Source organism: Papio anubis, chromosome X (assembly GCF_008728515.1).
Source record: "Papio anubis isolate 15944 chromosome X, Panubis1.0, whole genome shotgun sequence".
Lineage (NCBI taxonomy): Eukaryota > Metazoa > Chordata > Mammalia > Primates > Cercopithecidae > Papio > Papio anubis.
In genome coordinates, this window is record NC_044996.1 from 75,040,572 (window position 1) to 75,057,952 (window position 17,381).

Below are 17,381 nucleotides of genomic sequence, written 5' to 3' on the forward strand. Positions count from 1 at the left end.
TAAGAGAAGCTGGTCCAGGATCAGTTCTGAGGAACACAGGACATGCACACCAGGTTTGAGGGGAGCAGGGAAAACTAGGGCTGGATGGCTAGTGTTCATCAGGGCTGCAACACAGTGAGAAGGACTGGAGAAGGGCCAGGAGTGGAAGGACTTTGAAGGCCTTAAAAGTTGGATAAGGGAGGAAAATTTGGTTAGGAAGCAAGGACTTGTGGGGTCAGTAGCCACTAAGAGGTGAGAGGGAGTTAGCTTGAAACTATAGGGTTGGGAGAAGGCCAAGGGCTAGGGGACGCCTCAGAGGGGACAATCAGCAATGCTGTGAGAATAACCTTGAGAGTCTATGACTTCTTAGCTTAGAAACTTTTCTCTGGCTAAATGAGCTCAGGACATGAAGACTTTGCTGCTGTCATATACTGGGCTCTGCTAGTAGATAGGGGCATTAATGTAACCTGCAGCAAAGACTCTCTGAGTGTAGTGTTTCCACGGACTAACTCCAGCATAGAACAGGCCTCCTTTTGGTGTTGGATTATACTCCAGTGAGGGACTCAAAGGTAGGAGAACTGGTGCTATCTTGGTCATTTTATGAATAAACATGGGAATTTCCCTGTCCAGGATGGGCAAAAAGATACCCTTGGCCTCTTAACTCTGGCAAATAATTAGGATCTTAAAAATATACATATGTATATGTACATTTAATTAAACAGGAAAATGGGTGCCAAAAATACTTAATGCGAATGGTAGATGAAGTGAGTTGTGAAGAAGCAGCTGGAGTTGAGAGGGGGCCCTACTGGAATGCTGAGGACACTGACCCCAAACAGCCAGTGGACAGTGGGATCAGGAGGGCAATGCCCTGATGGCTGCCACTTCCCCTCCACCCCGAGGCCAGAATGATTCCAGGCCAGCCTTGGGGAAGGGAAGGAGGCTAGGACAGGAAGGAGGCTAGGCCAGCAGCCCATCTGCAGTACTCTGGCTGAGTCCAGGGAACCCACTCCCAGGGCATCAGAATCGCTGTAGTTCCACATTCTTTCGAGGCTCTACTGGATCAAGGACTCATACATACTGGAACAGAATGTCTGTGAGCCCCCTCCCCACCCCCAGTAAGTCTGAATTGACTTGAATTTTCCTTTTTTTTTTTCTGGGGACAGGGTCTCTCCCAGGCTGGAATGCAGTGGTGTGCATATTGCTCAGGTTGGTTTTGAACTCCTGGGCTCAAGCAATCGTCCCGCCTCAGCCACCCAAATTGCTGGGATAACAGGCATGAGCCACGGTACCCGGCCAACTTTTCTCATCTTAAAGAGTGCTTTACTATTGGCCTTTTGAAAGAAAAAGGGTCTCAGGGAACACTTTAGAATTGATTTTCCCCTGGCAGTGCCAAAAGCTGAACCCTTTGTCCTTCTGAGGTGACATTAGCCAGCCAAATGACAATCCCAACCAGAGTGGCCAGTGTAGAATTCCAGCTACAAGCTGTCAGGCCAAGAAGAGGTTTCCCTTCCAAGTCGGTGAAATGATTAGCTACCAAAAGGCAAATGGTATTTAAGGAAGCCCCCACTGATGGGCCACCACAAACTGGGTGGAACAAGGAGGGCAGGCCTCGAGGGGCAGTGCTCACCTTTGATGTAGTTGAGGATTTGCTGGATTCGGTGGGGCTCATTGCGGTCTGGTCGGCAGCTTGGCGTGATTTCCAGCACATAATCAGGACCATATGCTGTGAAAAACTGTAAGGAAAAGGGAAAGGCCAAAAAACAAACTAAGCCACATAAAACCTCCAAACCAACCACATACAAACAATCAAAAGAAACACACTACCGACAAGGCAAGGGAGGCCTCCTTGGGCAGAACAGGATGATGCAGCAGGAAGCTCTGCCTTGGTGGTATCACTACTCCCCTTGCTCAGACCTTCAATGATAGTCCCCTGTGAAATTATTTCGCTTGCTGTCCAACGGTCTCTCTGCTTAGGTCTCAACTTTTCTCTCCAACCTCAGCTCTTATTGCTTCCTTGTCCTCTGGCCACACTAGACTGCTTGGTGCTCTTCCAAATCACACCATGCTTTCTCTTCCCTTAGGATCTTTGCCATTGCTCTTTCCTGGGGCCTGCAAAGGCCCTCCCCCAGTCCCTGCTGCCTGTGAAAAACCTCCCCATCCTTCCAGGCGCAGCTCAAATGTCACCTCCTTCACAACGCTGTCCCTCCTTCTCCACCAACCCCAAGAGCATTCTGTTGATACTTCTTTCAGGGCCCTTAAATACACAGCGCTTGCCTGCACATCACATGCAGGTCATTGTGCTGGTTGCAGAGGGACTGTAAAGATGGATGAGACCTCCTCTGGGGTCCTCTAGGTGCTCACAGGCATATTCTGCATTGGGTAGAGATTTTTCAACATTGACCCGATCTCCCCACACTGGACTGTCAGCTCCCTGAAGGCAGGCAGCACCTGTGTCCTATTCATCTCCTTGGTCCTCACAGACCATGGCAACTGCCTGTTGGTTTTGGTTGCCTTGAATTCCCTGGCCCAGGAATGGCAAAGAAGTCTAGTTTCTCTATTTTAATTTTTCTTTCTCTATAGTAGAGTTTATTTGTTTTTTAATTCAGGGAATCAAAATAAATATTTGTGGATTCTATTTCTAGCTTGGTAGATGACTCCTTGTGACCATTGGGAAGTCACAATATCTGATTCAGCTTCTCTGGTAGGGCCGACTTGGGGAAAAATACTCCACGACAAAGGGAATCATTCAATCGGGATAAGTCTTTGAATGGGAAATATGCAAAACTACTATTTCTGTTTAGTTTTTAACAGAAATAGTATTTGTGCACACTCTCCAGAGGGAGAGCATATGGTCCTTAATGTTATATGCTTTCAACAGTGATATTGTTAGGTGGTAAGTAAACCAGGGAAATTCAAATTCCATCAAAACAAAATGGTACAGAGGGCATGAAAAAAGGATCTTCATACGCGTCATGATTTTGATGCCATTCAAAGAGCTTCTTAAAAATAATCCAGAGTTATTGCCATTGTCACCAAATTATCCTTGTTAAGAGTCTGGATGTACATCTGGCACCGTGGGAGATGTTGTGGAACAATCTCTAGGGATTCTAACAGTGTCTTTGTAGAATCCATGGAAGTAATTTGATGGGGAGATGGTTTTGCACATCCATGACAGAAAACTCTACACATTTAATTAAAAGAAAAATGCCCAAGACTGTGCCAATGCTTATAATGCCCTTTGTGTGTGTATATGTGTGTGTGTGGACTGATCTAGAAAGAAAGAGGGGCTTAGGTCCTTCCTGTTGGAGTTATTACTCTCTGATACCTGAAGCCCTGAGTTCCAGAGATAGAAAAGGTTTTCAGTAGAGATTGGCTTTACCAAACCCATATGTGGAACAGACAAGAGGGATTACCTGGGGGACACATCCAGAACCAGTACCCCCTTTCCCCTGTATCATGGTTGAAGAAACTTGAGAGGCTTGTATTTTTAGCCTAGGAGGGCCCCTTGGTCCAAGTTTGAGGACCTTGTGGGCTTGGCTGTGGAAGAGAAAGCTTTAAACAGGTGTGACACTCTATCCTTAGGCGGCCTCTTCTCCAGAGTGTGTCAAGTGGTACACTCATTTCATGGGTATGGAAAGACAGGCTTAGATAGTGCAACAGAAGAAAGGCACCTGCAATGAAGAAGCTCCTCTTGGAGACCTGAAGCCCTAGCATCAACGTGCTATAAAAATCAGAGGCAGGGTACCTAGCTGAGGTAGAGGAGGAGGGAATGTTCTGCCTCCAGGTGTGAAGATGACACTGCTGATTCTCTGTCAGTGAGACATGTCATGAGCTGCTTGATTAGGGTTGAGTGTTTGGAACAACATGTCCTCACTTATGTGTGCCTATTATGCACTTACCTTCACTCTCCTACTTTAGCTCCCTCTTTGACCAAGAGCACACGGTTGCAAGATGGTCAGCTGGGACCAGGACTGGCTGCTATGTGACAGAACTCAGTTCTACTGGGATTAAGCCTCTTGTCCTGGTTTCATTAGCACCTGGCTTTAACTAACTGATCCACACGGTAGGCACAGTCATACATAACCCATTCTTTGCTGAAGCAGACTGGCTGCAGGTAATAGCAAAGTCTGGGTTCCTCAAGTTATCCCCACCTTTGCCAATCAAATGCTATACCCAGGTCCTGCTTATTTGCACTATTCTTAGGTTAGGGGACTCAGATGGTTTAAGAAAGTCCTTGTGTTGTGAGCCAGTTCTACATGGCAGCTGGCTGGCCTGCAAAGGTAGAAACTTATGTCATGTTCTCTTTGCATACCCTGTAGTGTCCAACTCAAGTCATCACAGGTTTCCCTTAAATGTATGTTGAATTAAATTAACTCACCAAGGGTTTAGCTAGCCATATAGCTAATTGTGTGAAATAATTCAAAGAATCAATTCATAGCATTAATATTTTTTCTAGACTCTTGAGGTAGCATGATGAAGTGGAAAGAGCACTGGCTTTAGAGTTGGGGGAGCTAGATTTTGGTGCCTGAATTTAGCTTGTGTGCCTCAGGTAAGCTTCTTTTTTTTAAAAAAAAAATTTAAATGTTAATAGCTTTTGGGGGTACAAGTAGTTTTTGGTTACATGGATGAATTATATAGTGGTGAATTCTGACATTTTAGTGTACCTGTCATCAGGTAAGCTTTTAAATCTCTGTTTCATCATTTCCACCTGACGACGACAAATGCTGACCTGGTTGGGTTGTTAGGAGTCAATGAGATAATATCTATAAAAGGGCCTAGCACAGGGTCCAGCACATAGTAGGACTTTAATAAATGTGAATTCCCTTCTCCTGGGGCAAGAGGCCCTTGCCTAGCCAAGACTCATCCACACCCTGAAGGATGTCAGGTGAAGCGCTTAGGGCTGAGATGTAGAAAGACGAGTCTGTTCTTCCTGCCAGACCAAGCCCAGCAGCCTCAGTGTCCCTCCCTGCTTGCTTAAGCCAGTAGCTTAGCCTGGGAGAAACTGACTAGCCTGTGGAGAAACTGACTTCTCTCATAGTTTCCTGTCCTACGGTCCTGCCACTTGTTACTTACTGGCGAGGTGGAAAGGAAATATGATCACGTAAGGCAAAAGAGATGTTGGGGTGGAGGGATTTGGCTAGAACTAGAAATAGCTTGAGGCCCCACCCTGAAACTGCCCTCCAGCCCCGAAGAGGAAAGGAAATGGGTAAGCAGCAATCCCATTCCCAGACAGGTGGAGCAGGGGATGAAAGAGGCCTGCTGACCTTCAAGGGAAAATGCTGGCTTTGATCTCAGTGAAGGAAAGACGGAGGTGCTAACTCCTCTCCACCCTTTCCCCTTTCCCCCTCAGCACATCTTTTGCTTTCTGGGCTTCAGTTTATGCACTTTTGAGGGAGAACATGGTACTGAAAAGGGGGCAAATGGAAAATATGAGATGGGGCAGAGGGATGCAAGTGAAAGGTAGTGGCTATTCTAGGGTAGTTGGTCTCTTCTCAACTCTAGAGTCAATGAAGAAAGAAACGTAAATAGCTCAACTTGAGTTCAGATCAGCCCAAGCTTGAATTCAGTTCAGCCCACCTCAGTGCTCTTTTCTTGCTCATGTCTCTGCAGGTCTTGCTCACACAGTGAAAGCGGCATGCAATTAGATAGTTGGTCAAAAAGATATTCAGAAGAAGCCCCAATGTTGCTGTTATTCCTCCATAATCATGTTTGGTTAGAGGAAACCAAGCAACAAACCTGAATCCACCAATCCTTTTATCCTTGCCTCAACATTTAGTAAGTATCTACTATGTGCCCAACTAAGTTAGTCATTGGGGTACAAAGACAATAGGACATGTTTCATAGGAGAGATTATTATAGAGCAGTGTGATGAGTGGTATAATATTAACAATACTACACGTATTACAAGCTTATTATGTGTCAGGCACCTAAAGTGTCTAAGCATTTTAATAGATTGACTAACTTAATTCTCACAACCAACCCATACAGTAACTACTATTATTGTTTCCATTTGAAGCTGAGGATCTAAAGCACAGGACAGTAGGATAACTTGACAGAAGTCATGCAGCTGGTATGTGTGGAGCGGAGATTTGAACTCAAGTCATTCCAAAGATCAGCACTAGCTATGGTAGCCTATATACTACCCAGAAAAAGTGACTGTGGAGTAGAGTCTGCAAAGGGGGTATAGAGGATGGGAGGGAGGCAGAGAGTATGAAACATAAGGGGCACATTTAAGGTATTGAAGTGAATTAGATATGACTAGGGGGCACGGGACAAGGAGAAGAAGGACACAAGGCTGGGGAGGCAGGCATGCATTTCCTCATGGGCCCTGCTAAGGCATTTGGCATTATTTCTGACTAGAAGGTCCGTGAAGGCAGGACATTGTTTTGTTCCCTGCTGCATTGCCAGTTCCCAAAACAGTGTGTGCACCTAGTAGGTGGTAGATATTTGTGGGATAAGTGAGTGGAAGCTTGTGGGAGATACTGCAAGCAAGTTTTTTTTTTTTTTTTTTTTTTTTAAGATGGAGTCTCACTCTGTCGCCCAGGCTGGAGTGCGGTGCTGTGATCTCGACTCACTGCAGCTTCCACCTCCAGGGTTCATGCGATTCTCCTGCCTCAGCCTCCCGAGTAGCTGGAACTACAGGAGCACACCACCATGCCCAGCTAATTTTTGTATTTTTAGTAGAGATGGGGTTTCACCATGTTGGCCAGGATGGTCTTGAACTCCTGACCTCAGGTGATCTGCCTGCCTTGGCCTCCCAGAGTGCTGGGATTAGAGGCATGAGCCACCAGGCCCAGCCTTCTGCAAGCTTTCAAAAGAGGGAATGAAGAGATCAGCTGTGCATTTTAGAGGGCTCACTGGCTACAGCGTGGAGAAGGTATTGGAATTTGAGGAGAGGAATGCAAGTAGGGACACCAGTTAGAAGGCTGTTGCTGTAGCCCTGTGGAATGGTAATAGGGCTTGAACCAGGAGAGGGTGGAAGGAATAGAAAGACAGAAAAACTTCAAAGATAGCATCAATAGGGTTAAACAGTAAATTGTATGTGGGGAATAAGGAAGAGGGGAATGGCAAGGATTTCTGGCTGTGTGGGAGAAGCATGAACAGGATGAAGGATACAAGCAGAGGAGAAGGTTCGGTGGTAGGGTGTATGTGTGTGAGAGGGGAGTTCAGTCAGGAGCATGTTGAGGGTCAGGATGCTGATGACAGAGTGGTCTCCTAGTTTAGGAGAGAGGTTGGGCCTACGATACAATACATGTCATAGATTTAGGAGTTACCAGCAACAAAAAATCAAGGAATTGGACAAGATTGCCATGGTTGCTGGGGGTGGGGGGAGCTTACTACAGAGTAAGAAGAGGGGAGAGGCAAGGACAGAATCATGGGGAACAGCAATACTTCAGAGGTGGGTACAGGGAGTGGAAACAGTTCTGGCGACAATTTGAAATCTTGCTGAGAGGGTAAAAAAGAGGAAGACTGAAAGGTGTCTTCTGATTTGTCCATTGGAAAGAGAACCTTGCTGCAGCAAAGTCAGTGGAGGGTGGGCAGAGGCCTCATGGGAGTGAGGAGGCAGAGATAAGAGTGATGACGGGAATACAGTAGTCCCCCACTTATTCTCGTGGGATAGATTCTAAGACTCCCAGCGGATGCCTAAAACCACAGATAGTACCGAGCCTGATTGCTGTCAATCAGAACAGGTTTCTGTTGTCTTCCACCCACAGATTTAATGCCTTTTCCTTCTTAACTAGGCGTTTATCCTTTACTGTGGCTGTAACTTTTGCAGTTTGAGGCGTGAAAGCAAACCTAACACAAATTTTTCTTTTCTTTCTTTCTTTTTTCTTTTCCTTTTTTTTTTTTTTTTTTTTTTTGAGATAGAGTCTTGCTCTTTCGCCCAGGCTGGAGTTCAGTGACATGATCTCGGATCACTGCAACCTCCACCACCCAGGTTCAGGTGATTCTCCTGCCTCAGCCTCCTGAGTAGCTGGGATTACAGGCGCGCACCATCACGTCCGGCTAATTTTTTTGTATTTTTAGTAGAGACAGGGTTTCACCATGTTGGCCAGGCTGGTCTCAGCTGGTCTCCAACTCCTGACCTTAAGTGATCCGCTCGCCTCAGCCTCCCAAATTGCTGCGATTATGGGTGTGAGCCACTGTGCCCAGCTCTTTAGGATTTCACAGAGAGATTTTTTTCTTATTGTAGATCTTAGTAACCTCAGCATATGATTTTTTTCCTTCCTTAAGTTGAGAACTTCCACCTTTTCACTAAAAGAAGTACTTTACGGTTTCTCTTTGGCATATCCGAACTGCCTGCATCACTACTCTTGTGCTTTGGGGCCATTATTAAGCAAAATAAGGGTAACTTGAACACAAGCACTGTGATACTGTGACAGTTGGTCTGATAATCAAGACAGCTACTAAGTGACTAATGGTGGGTAGCATAGATGGCATGGATACTCTGGACAAAGGGATGATTCACATCCTGGGTGGGAGGGAGCAGGACAGTGTGAGATTTTATCATGCTATTCAGAACAGCATGCAATTTAAAACTTGAGAATTGTTTATTTCTGGAATTTTCCATTTAATATTTTTGGACCACAGTTGACACAGCAGGTAACTGAAACTAAGAAAAGTGACAGGGTGGATAAGAAGGGGACTAGTGTATACCAGCAGTCCCCAACCTTTTTGGCATCAGGAACCGGTTTTGTGGAAGATTATTTTTCCACGGACCAGGGAGGTGGGGATGGTTTCAGGATGAAACTGTTCCACCTCAGATCATTAGGCATTAGTTAGATTTTCATAAGGAGTGCACAACCTAGATCCCTTGCACATGCAGTTCACAGTAGGGTTCACACTTCTATGAGAATCTAATGCTGCCCCTGATCTGACAGGAGGTGGAGCTCAGTTGGTAATGCTCACTTGCCTGCTGCTCACCTCTTGCTGTGCGGCCCAGTTCCTAACAGGCCACCAGCCCCGTGGCCCCAGGGGGGTTGGGGACCCCTGCTGTATACTGTTTTTTTTTTTTTAATCTTTTTTTCCAGGCGTTTGATACAGGGGTAGGGCTGGGGTAGGTGGGCATTTTAAGATGGGAGGATATTAAGTATGTTTACGGGCTGAGGGAAAAGAGTCTATAGGATGGGAGTCAGAGGCAGCATAATAGGTATTTTGAGTTAGTTATGTCTGTATTTCTGGCCCATTAGACGGAGATCCACAAGGGAAGAATATTTTTTGTTTGCTTGTTTTTTTAATCTTTATATTATCCACAGCTCCTAACATAAGGCCTGGAAAATAATAGGCGCTCAATTCATGTTTGCTGAATGAATGAAACCAAATGATTGGGATTCTGAACAGATTCACATCCAATAGGGCGAATTAGGTTCTTGAAGGATGGGGTGATTCTAGACAGGCAGGAATGGAGTGTGTGTCGGGGGATAGTTAGAGGAGGCAAGAGAATGCAGGACAACTTTGGGGACCAGCAAGCGCTGTTAGTGGGCTAAAGTTGGAAAAAGAGAGCACAGGAAGCCTTGATTCCCATGTTAAGGAGACAGGACATGATGTGACAGGCAATGAGGCAGGGTCAGGACTGGAGCTGAGCCTTATGGGAACTGAGAGCAGCAAATGCAAGTGGAGGCACCTGCAATAGTACAAGGTGGGGGACAAAAAAGGCTTGAACCAGAGTGATTGCTGTGGGGATGGAGCAGATGGGAAAGAGATACTGTGATAGGGCCGAGCGTGGTGGCTCTCCCCTGTAATCCTAGCACTTTGGGAGGCTGAGGCAGGTGGATCCCATGAGGCCAGGAGCTTGAGACCAGCCTGACCAACATGGTGAAACTCCATCTCTACTAAAAATACAAAAATTAACTGGGCATGGTGGTGCATGCCTGTAGTTCCAGCTACTTGGGAGGTTGAGGCATGAGAATCCTTGAACCCAGGAGGCAGAAGTTACAGTGAGCCAAGATTGCACCACCGCACTTCAGCCAGGGTGACAGAGTGGAACCCTGTCTCAAAAAAATAAAAAAAATAAAATAAAAAAAAGGCTGGGCATGGTGGCTCACGCCTGTAATCCCATCACTTTAGGAGGCTGAGGCAGGTGGATCACGAGGTCAGGAGTTCGAGACCAGCCTGCCCAATATTGTGAAACCCCTTCTCTACTAAATATACAAAAATTAGCCAGGCGTGGTGCTGCATGTCTGTAATCCCAGCTCCTAGGGAGGCTGAGGCAGGAGAATCGCTTGAACCCAGGAGGCGGAGGTTGCAGTGAGCTGAGATTGCACCACTGCATTCCAATCTGGGTGACAGAGAGAGACTCCGTCTCAAAAAAAAAAAAAAAAAAAAAAAAAAAAAAGCAAGAAAACAAGCAAACTTCTGTCCAAATCCCTTTCTATAAAAATCCAAGTAGCTCTTGCATCCAAGTAGCTCTTGCATTTTTTATTGTTAACTCAAGGTCTACTTTTCCCTAAAAATTATACTTGCTTCTATCAGGGCAAGTCCAAGGTCAATGCCCAAGAGAGCTTGTAGACCCCTGAGGCTTTACTGTTTTTAGTTGGGGAAGTCATGCCTGTGACGGTAATGTGGGTTCTGGTCAGGAAGAGCATTTCTTGTCCTGAATCACCCTTTGAAAAGAACTCATCATAACCAGAATAACACGGCACCAGCACTTTGAACCATAACATGGTCTTGTACGATGCTTCTCAATCTCTCCTATATCACCAATTACTCCATCAAAGAACTTGGGCTCAACCATGATGGAAACAAAAAAGCCCTCTTTTTTCCCAGAAAAACATTTCTGTTTACAGGAAATTCAGTGATTACGTATGTCATTTATGGTACATTTTAAGGACATAAAATTGCAGTGATATTATTCGGAGTAGATTTTATTGCCATGGCTTTACAACACAAACAAACAAAAATAATAACTCCATTAGTTGTTGAATTGAACTGGCAGGAAGCAGCACATCAAAAGTGCTTGTGAGCAGGCAGGAGGATGGGGGACTGGGAGTGTCTAGAGCACAACCAAAAGGTCAGGGAGATAGGGGCTATTGAAGATAAGATGCAACATGTGGAGGTGAAGATGAGGATGGAAAAAAAGTGAATTCTTAGTTGCTGGAATAGAAACTTGGGGTTCTGTCTGGACTACATTTGTATCCTACCTGTGGTACTCATTTTACCTCTGAACACAGAGTTGGCACTTAAGAACTGCTTGGTGGTGAGGCTTATACACCAGTGCATGGTTGTGCCAAGAATTGTTTGAGTGAATGAAGAGGGCATGGAAATGGTTTTATTTTTCAGATATTTTAATGGTATTTAATTTATTGGTATAGAAAAGGTTTATTAAGCAAAATAATCAGGCAAACCTGGGAAATGTTATCTTACTGGAGCACTAATTATAATAATAATAATTATTATTTAGAGGGAAGATCTTACTCTGTCACCCAGGCTGGTGTGCAGTGATGCAATCATAGCTCACTGTAACTTGAGCACTAATTATATTTAAGCAAAGAATATGCTCAATATTAACATCTTATTTCATTAGCTAAAAGTACTTAGAGGCTTTCGTGAACACATATATATAGCCCTTTTGCATGTCATCTAATTAGTAAGATTCTTATGTTAGTCAATCCACAGTAGTGTGCGTGTGCGTGTATATGTGTGCATGTGTGCGCATGCATGCATTGTGCTAAGCATCATTCTAGGCCCTGGGGGGCAAGCTGGATACCAAAAAAAAAAAAAAAGAATAAGGTCTGATGACTGCTCTCAAGGAGATGACAATCAAATAGAGAGGGAAGATATAATTATAGCAAAAGCAGAGAAATAAATCCAAGCTAAGGTATGTGGTATTAGTTAGTGTACAATAAAATGCCCTCACATGTGTGGCGCACTGGACAAATTAGGTGACTTGTCCAAGATCATAATCTTAACACTATGTAATACAGTTAACAGATGTGAACTTGAACCAATGACTTTGAACTTCCCACTTTATAGGATTCCACTACATCATGAAGCAATACGCATAGCAGTTAAAGACTGAGATTTCTGGAGTCATATGGGATGAGCCCTACATCTTTGCTCTACCATTGATGTAGTTTGGATGTGTGTCCTCTCCAAATTTCATGTTGAAATGTGATCCCCAATGTTGGAGGTGGGGCCTGGTGGGAGGTGTTTGGGTCATGGGTGCAGATCCTCATGAATGGCTTGGTGCTCTCCCCATGGTAATGAGTGCATTCTAGCTCTGAGAGTTCATGTCACATTTGTTGTTAAAAGAGTCAGGAAGCTCCCCTGTCTCTCTCTTGCTTCCTCTCTGGCCATGTGACATGCTGGCTCCCTTTGCCTTCCACCATGATTGGAAATTTCCTGAGGCCTCACCAGAAGATGTTGGTGTCATGCTTGTACAGCCTGCAAAACTGTGAGCCAATTAAGTCTTTTTTCTTTATAGATTACCCAGCCTCAGGTATTCCTTTATAGCAATGCAGATGGACTAACACAACCATCTACTAGCTGTGTGGCCTTAGGCAAGTGACTTAACTGTTCTGTAATTTGGTATTCTTATTTGTAAAATGGGAATAATAACAGAACCTACCTTTTAGGACTGTTGTGAATTCTGAAGGCTTACCCTGTATCCCAAAATGCTGAAGCTAGAAAGAGTGGCAGAGAGATCAAGAAGAGAAGGATTCTAAGTGAAAATGACTAATAAGAAAGATGGAAAAGCAGAGGAGGGAATGAGAAATTTGAAGTGGTAGGAGAGAGAGGCACAGAGCTGACAGAAATGAGTAGAAGAGATAAAAATGAGAAGGGGCTTAGATTGGGAAGGGGAAGAAGGAGGTCTAGAGGAGGAGACAGGAAAGACAAGGGCAGGGTGGCAGGGGTCTCCCTGTAGGCCAGAATTTTCCTTCAGGGTATGGTTTCAAGGGTTTTAGGAAAGGGCCCTGGCCAAGACTAATACCTTGCCCCATCACTGCTGATCCTCAAATTTCCACGATTAGAGAGAATTCCTTCTTCATACTGTGTGCAGAGCCAACTCTGGTTATACCATATGTCTCTGTTAATCAAATGAATATTTTGGAAACAAGCCTACACACGAAGGTTTTTTACATCAAATTTTCCTTAAGCCAAGGGTGGGGATGGAAGAAGGAAGAGTATAGGGATATTGCTTTACCTGGCTTGTTGCTGGACAAGTACTAAGATGACTTTGAAAACTGCTTCTACTGGAGGATTAATAAGAATTGATCCTTGGCCGGGCGCGGTGGCTCAAGCCTGTAATCCCAGCACTTTGGGAGGCCGACGGTGGATCACTTAGGTCAGGAGATCGAGACCATCCTGGCTAACACGAGGAAACCCCGCCTCACTTAAAAATACAAAAACTAGCCGGGCTGGTGGCGGGCCAGGGTCCCAGCTACCGTGGGAGGCTGGAGGGTGGCAGGAGAATGATGTGAGCCTCGAGGTGCGTGGAGATTGCATGAGCCGATGCTTTACTGCACTCCAGCTCAATTTTATTGTGAGCGTGACCTGGCTCAAAAGAATTGATCCTTACACTACTCCAAACAACTGCCCTCTCTCCATCCCTTTACTTCTGAACTTATTAAAATTTCTCTTTTCTTAAAAACCTTGACCTCCTCATTTCTCAGACACTTCAACTCACTGCAACCCACACCTCCAATGAATTTCTTTGAGATGGAGCCCAATCCTGTCACCCATGCTGAGTGCAATGAGCTAAGAATCTTTGGCTCATTACAACCCCCACCTCCTGGTTCAAGGGATTCTCCTGCCTCAGTCTCCCTGCATAGCTGGGATTACAGGCATGCATCACCAATACCACAGCTAAATGTTTTGTGTTTTTAGCAGAGATATGTTTCACTATGCTGGCTAGGTTGGTCTTGAATCCCTGACTCTCAGGTGATCCACCCACCTTGGCCTCCCAAAGTGCGGGATTACAGGCATGAGCCACCGTGCCCGGCCTTGAACTGTTTTTAGAAGAGAGATGGCAAAGAGATTTCAGCTTCTTAACAACTCGGATTGATCAGTAGTAGCTGCTTGGGGTACTGTGTTGAGAAACATTCTGAGGCTGTGCCTTGGTTCACAACAGGGAAGTGGGCCATGATCAATTTGTGATGTATCCGTAGGGGTACATAGACCCCGGCAGGGTGGGGTCTGAGGGCACGTAGTCATATGTGCCCTACATTTGCTATTCCTGCTTTAGGACATCAAGAGTGACCTCCTAATTACCCAACTAAGGTCTTCTTTTCAGTTATCACTAATCCTATTTGATCTCTCTCCAGCATATGTCATCACACTATCTTCTCCCTCATAACAACTGCTCTCCCTGTTCCTTCTCAGTCTCCTTCCCTGGATCCTCTTCTTTCATCTGTCTCTGAAATGTAGGTGCCCTTGGGTTATATCCTCAGCCTCTCTTCTCTTTCTTTGCAGGAGTTCGCGCCCTCTCTCAGTGTTGTAATCACGCCTACATGGAGATCCTACATCTCTGGGTCCTGTCAGTGTTTGTCATCAGCCTCCGACGTGCATTTATAATCATCTGCTGGACATTTCTACCTGGAAAATTTGAATTCTTGGTATTTTGCACAATGTGTTCTAAGTAGAGCTAATTGTAAGTCCTTCCAAAGAGAATGCTCATCATCTTTCTTTTATGTTTACTCAGAAAGTCCCACCATACAATAAGCTCTTCAAGAAAGATTTGTACTTATGACCCTGAATGGGTTAGTGTGTTTGTGCTTCGTTTAGAGGCAATGGATTTTGTGCATTCAAAATACCTGAAGTAATACCACCCTGAACATGCCTGATTTCATCAAAATACCCAAAATAATGGGTGATGGGCCCAGTAAAAACCCAGACTTCACCACCATGCAATATACGCATATAAGAAGCCTGCACTTGTACCCTCTAAATATGTACAAAAAAAGACTTCTGAAATAATACGGTTTAGGAGATCTCTACCTCTGTGATATTCCCATTGTTTGATGAGCAATGATTTTTTTTCTCACTACTTTTTAAACAAAGAAAAACATATCTAACTGTGTGCAAGAAGATAGAAAGAGACATAGAGCACTCCCAAGACTGGCATTATCTCTCAGGGGACAGCCCGATAGCAAGCGCTATGCTTTGGATATTACAGGTTGACTATCCCTTTTCCAAAATACTTGGGTCCAGAAGTATTTTGTATTTTGAATTTTTTTTTTCAGATTTTGGAATATTTGCATTATACGTACTAGTTGGGCATGCCTAATCCAAAAATCTGAAATCTGAAATGTTCCAGTGAGCAATTCCTTTGCATACCATGTTGGTGCTCAAAAAGTTCTGGATTTTGGAGCATTTTGGAGTTCACATTTTCAAATTTGGGATGCTCAACCTATATTTGAAAACACTCACTGGTTATCTGCTGGGGCAGGATTCAGTGTGGTAGGTGCTGGGGAGATGATGATGACACAGATACAATCTCTAGTCTTGAAGAGCTTACAGTCTAGTAGAGAATGCAGACAAGTACAGGAATAACTATGATGAGAAGAAAGTCAGAGGTAAGTCATTTCTCAAGGGAAATTCTGAAGTGGGAGTTCTTAATTCTGAGTGTGGGGGCTAAGTAATGAATAAGGCTTCATGGAGGAGATGGGAGGCAGTCGAACTGGCCTTGAAGGATGAGCAAGATTTAAGTAGGAAGGAAGAGAAGGTATGAAATGCACAAGAAGTAGAATGAGGACGATGAAGACATACTGTAAACAAGTCATCGAAAATTAATTTATACAGAAAGAACAGAGTACTGGGTCAAAACCAGCACCAACACAGCTCTGTAAGCAACTTTCTTGTCTGCTTTGAATAATGCATGTTTCTTTTTGTGATGGACCACAATAGAATGATGGCCTTGGCAGAGAGGGGCAAAGCCATGGATGGAATTGCTACTCCATCAGAGTAGGATTTATCTCTGATATATCCATCAGACAGGTTACTTGGGGCAAATTGGAGTTGCACTTGCTCAGCACCTATTGATTCATTTATTCACTCATTCACATGATACCAATGTTTCTTGAGTACTCCTGTGTGCCAAGCTGTGGTCATGAAGAGATGCATGAGACTTGGCCCCTGCCCTCAAGGAGTGAATGGAGAGACAGCTATGCAAATGATCAATTGTAATGCACTGTGGGAAGAACCATAATAGAGGTGCAGACAAGGAGCTCCTGCAGTCCAGAGGGAAGACAAAGCAAAATCCTAGTCAGCCTCTAACTGATTTCCCTGTCTCCCCTGCCTTCCTGAGCTTTCCGTCAGAAATTCAGATCTGATCATGTCATTCCCTTGCTTAAAAACCGTGGTTGGCTCCCCACTGACTGCAGGACTGAGTCCAAACTTGAAAGCAGGACATACAAAGGCCTTCACAGTCTGGCTCAGCTGACTTCTCCAGCCTTATCGCACACCATGGCCTGGGCTACAGCCCCTAAACTGTAGCCACATTGACCTGAAGTGTCTCTCCCCACTCCTCTTTATCTGGTCAATTCTTCTGTTTCCCTTGAGCCCTTGCTAAATGTTGCCTCTCTACTGTGCCGTTCCCAGCTCCCCCAGATGGAGTAAGTTCCTCCTCTGTGTTCCCACAGCTCACTGCCTCTTGATTCTATCACTTACACATTCTAGTGTAACTGTTTTTGTGCTTGTCTCCTCCACTGGGCAGTGTTCTCCTCAAGGGTGGGAACTGGGCCTTATTCTTTTCTTTGTCCCTAAGATTTGGTATGGGCCTGGCACATAGTAGGTGCTCCATACATCTTTGCTGACTGAATGAATGACTCTGACATGTGGCCAGTCAGGCCTGGTCATTGTCAGCAGCTGGCACTACTTAACATGAGAGATGCATACAAAATGAAGGGCAGCCAGAGTAGCTGAAAAACAGGCGGCTCTAGTGACATCATGACAAAAACAAACCAAAACTGGAGAAGGCTGAGACAACGCTTCCACTCACACTTTAACAAATGACTCTCGCTTCTGAGCAGCCCCTTTTTGTCTGCTCTCCCATTCACTTTCCAAAACCCAGTCATTGAAATGATTCTAATTATTCATGGTCAGTGGCATATCCAGGAAACACTTAGTTTACAAGCAATTAAAATACACTAAAATAGATTTATGTAGGTTGAACCTGATCCTGCTGGTAAGAAGGGAGTAAATGACATAGATCTTGGAGGGGTATTTGCTCTGCAAGGTTGCTCTTTATCATTCTTTATCTACCTTACTAGTTTGGTGCTAACATGGCAAGCATCCAGAGGTGTTTCTTAAGGCAAGGGTACTGTGAACATAGCGGGGAGCCCGTTCCACAGTTGTAGACTTGGTGCTTCCCGGCAGCCAGCTGTCCTGTAAATGCGTGAGTGCCACCTCTGCCCAGGCCCACATGGTGCAGGGGAAAGGCTGGCTCAGAAGCAGGCAGCACG

General features: G+C 44.9%; 1 protein-coding gene across 1 annotated transcript in view; it reads right to left on the minus strand.

Annotated features, from left to right (window-relative positions):
• The window catches only part of HDAC8 (histone deacetylase 8), a 249,855-nt gene that overhangs the window by 18,454 nt on the left and 214,020 nt on the right, over nt 1-17,381 (minus strand). Inside the window, exon 10 of the mRNA XM_003917883.4 lies at nt 1,607-1,712. Within this exon, the coding sequence (XP_003917932.1) occupies nt 1,607-1,712 (106 nt within the window). The remainder of the gene's footprint in view (nt 1-1,606; nt 1,713-17,381) is intronic.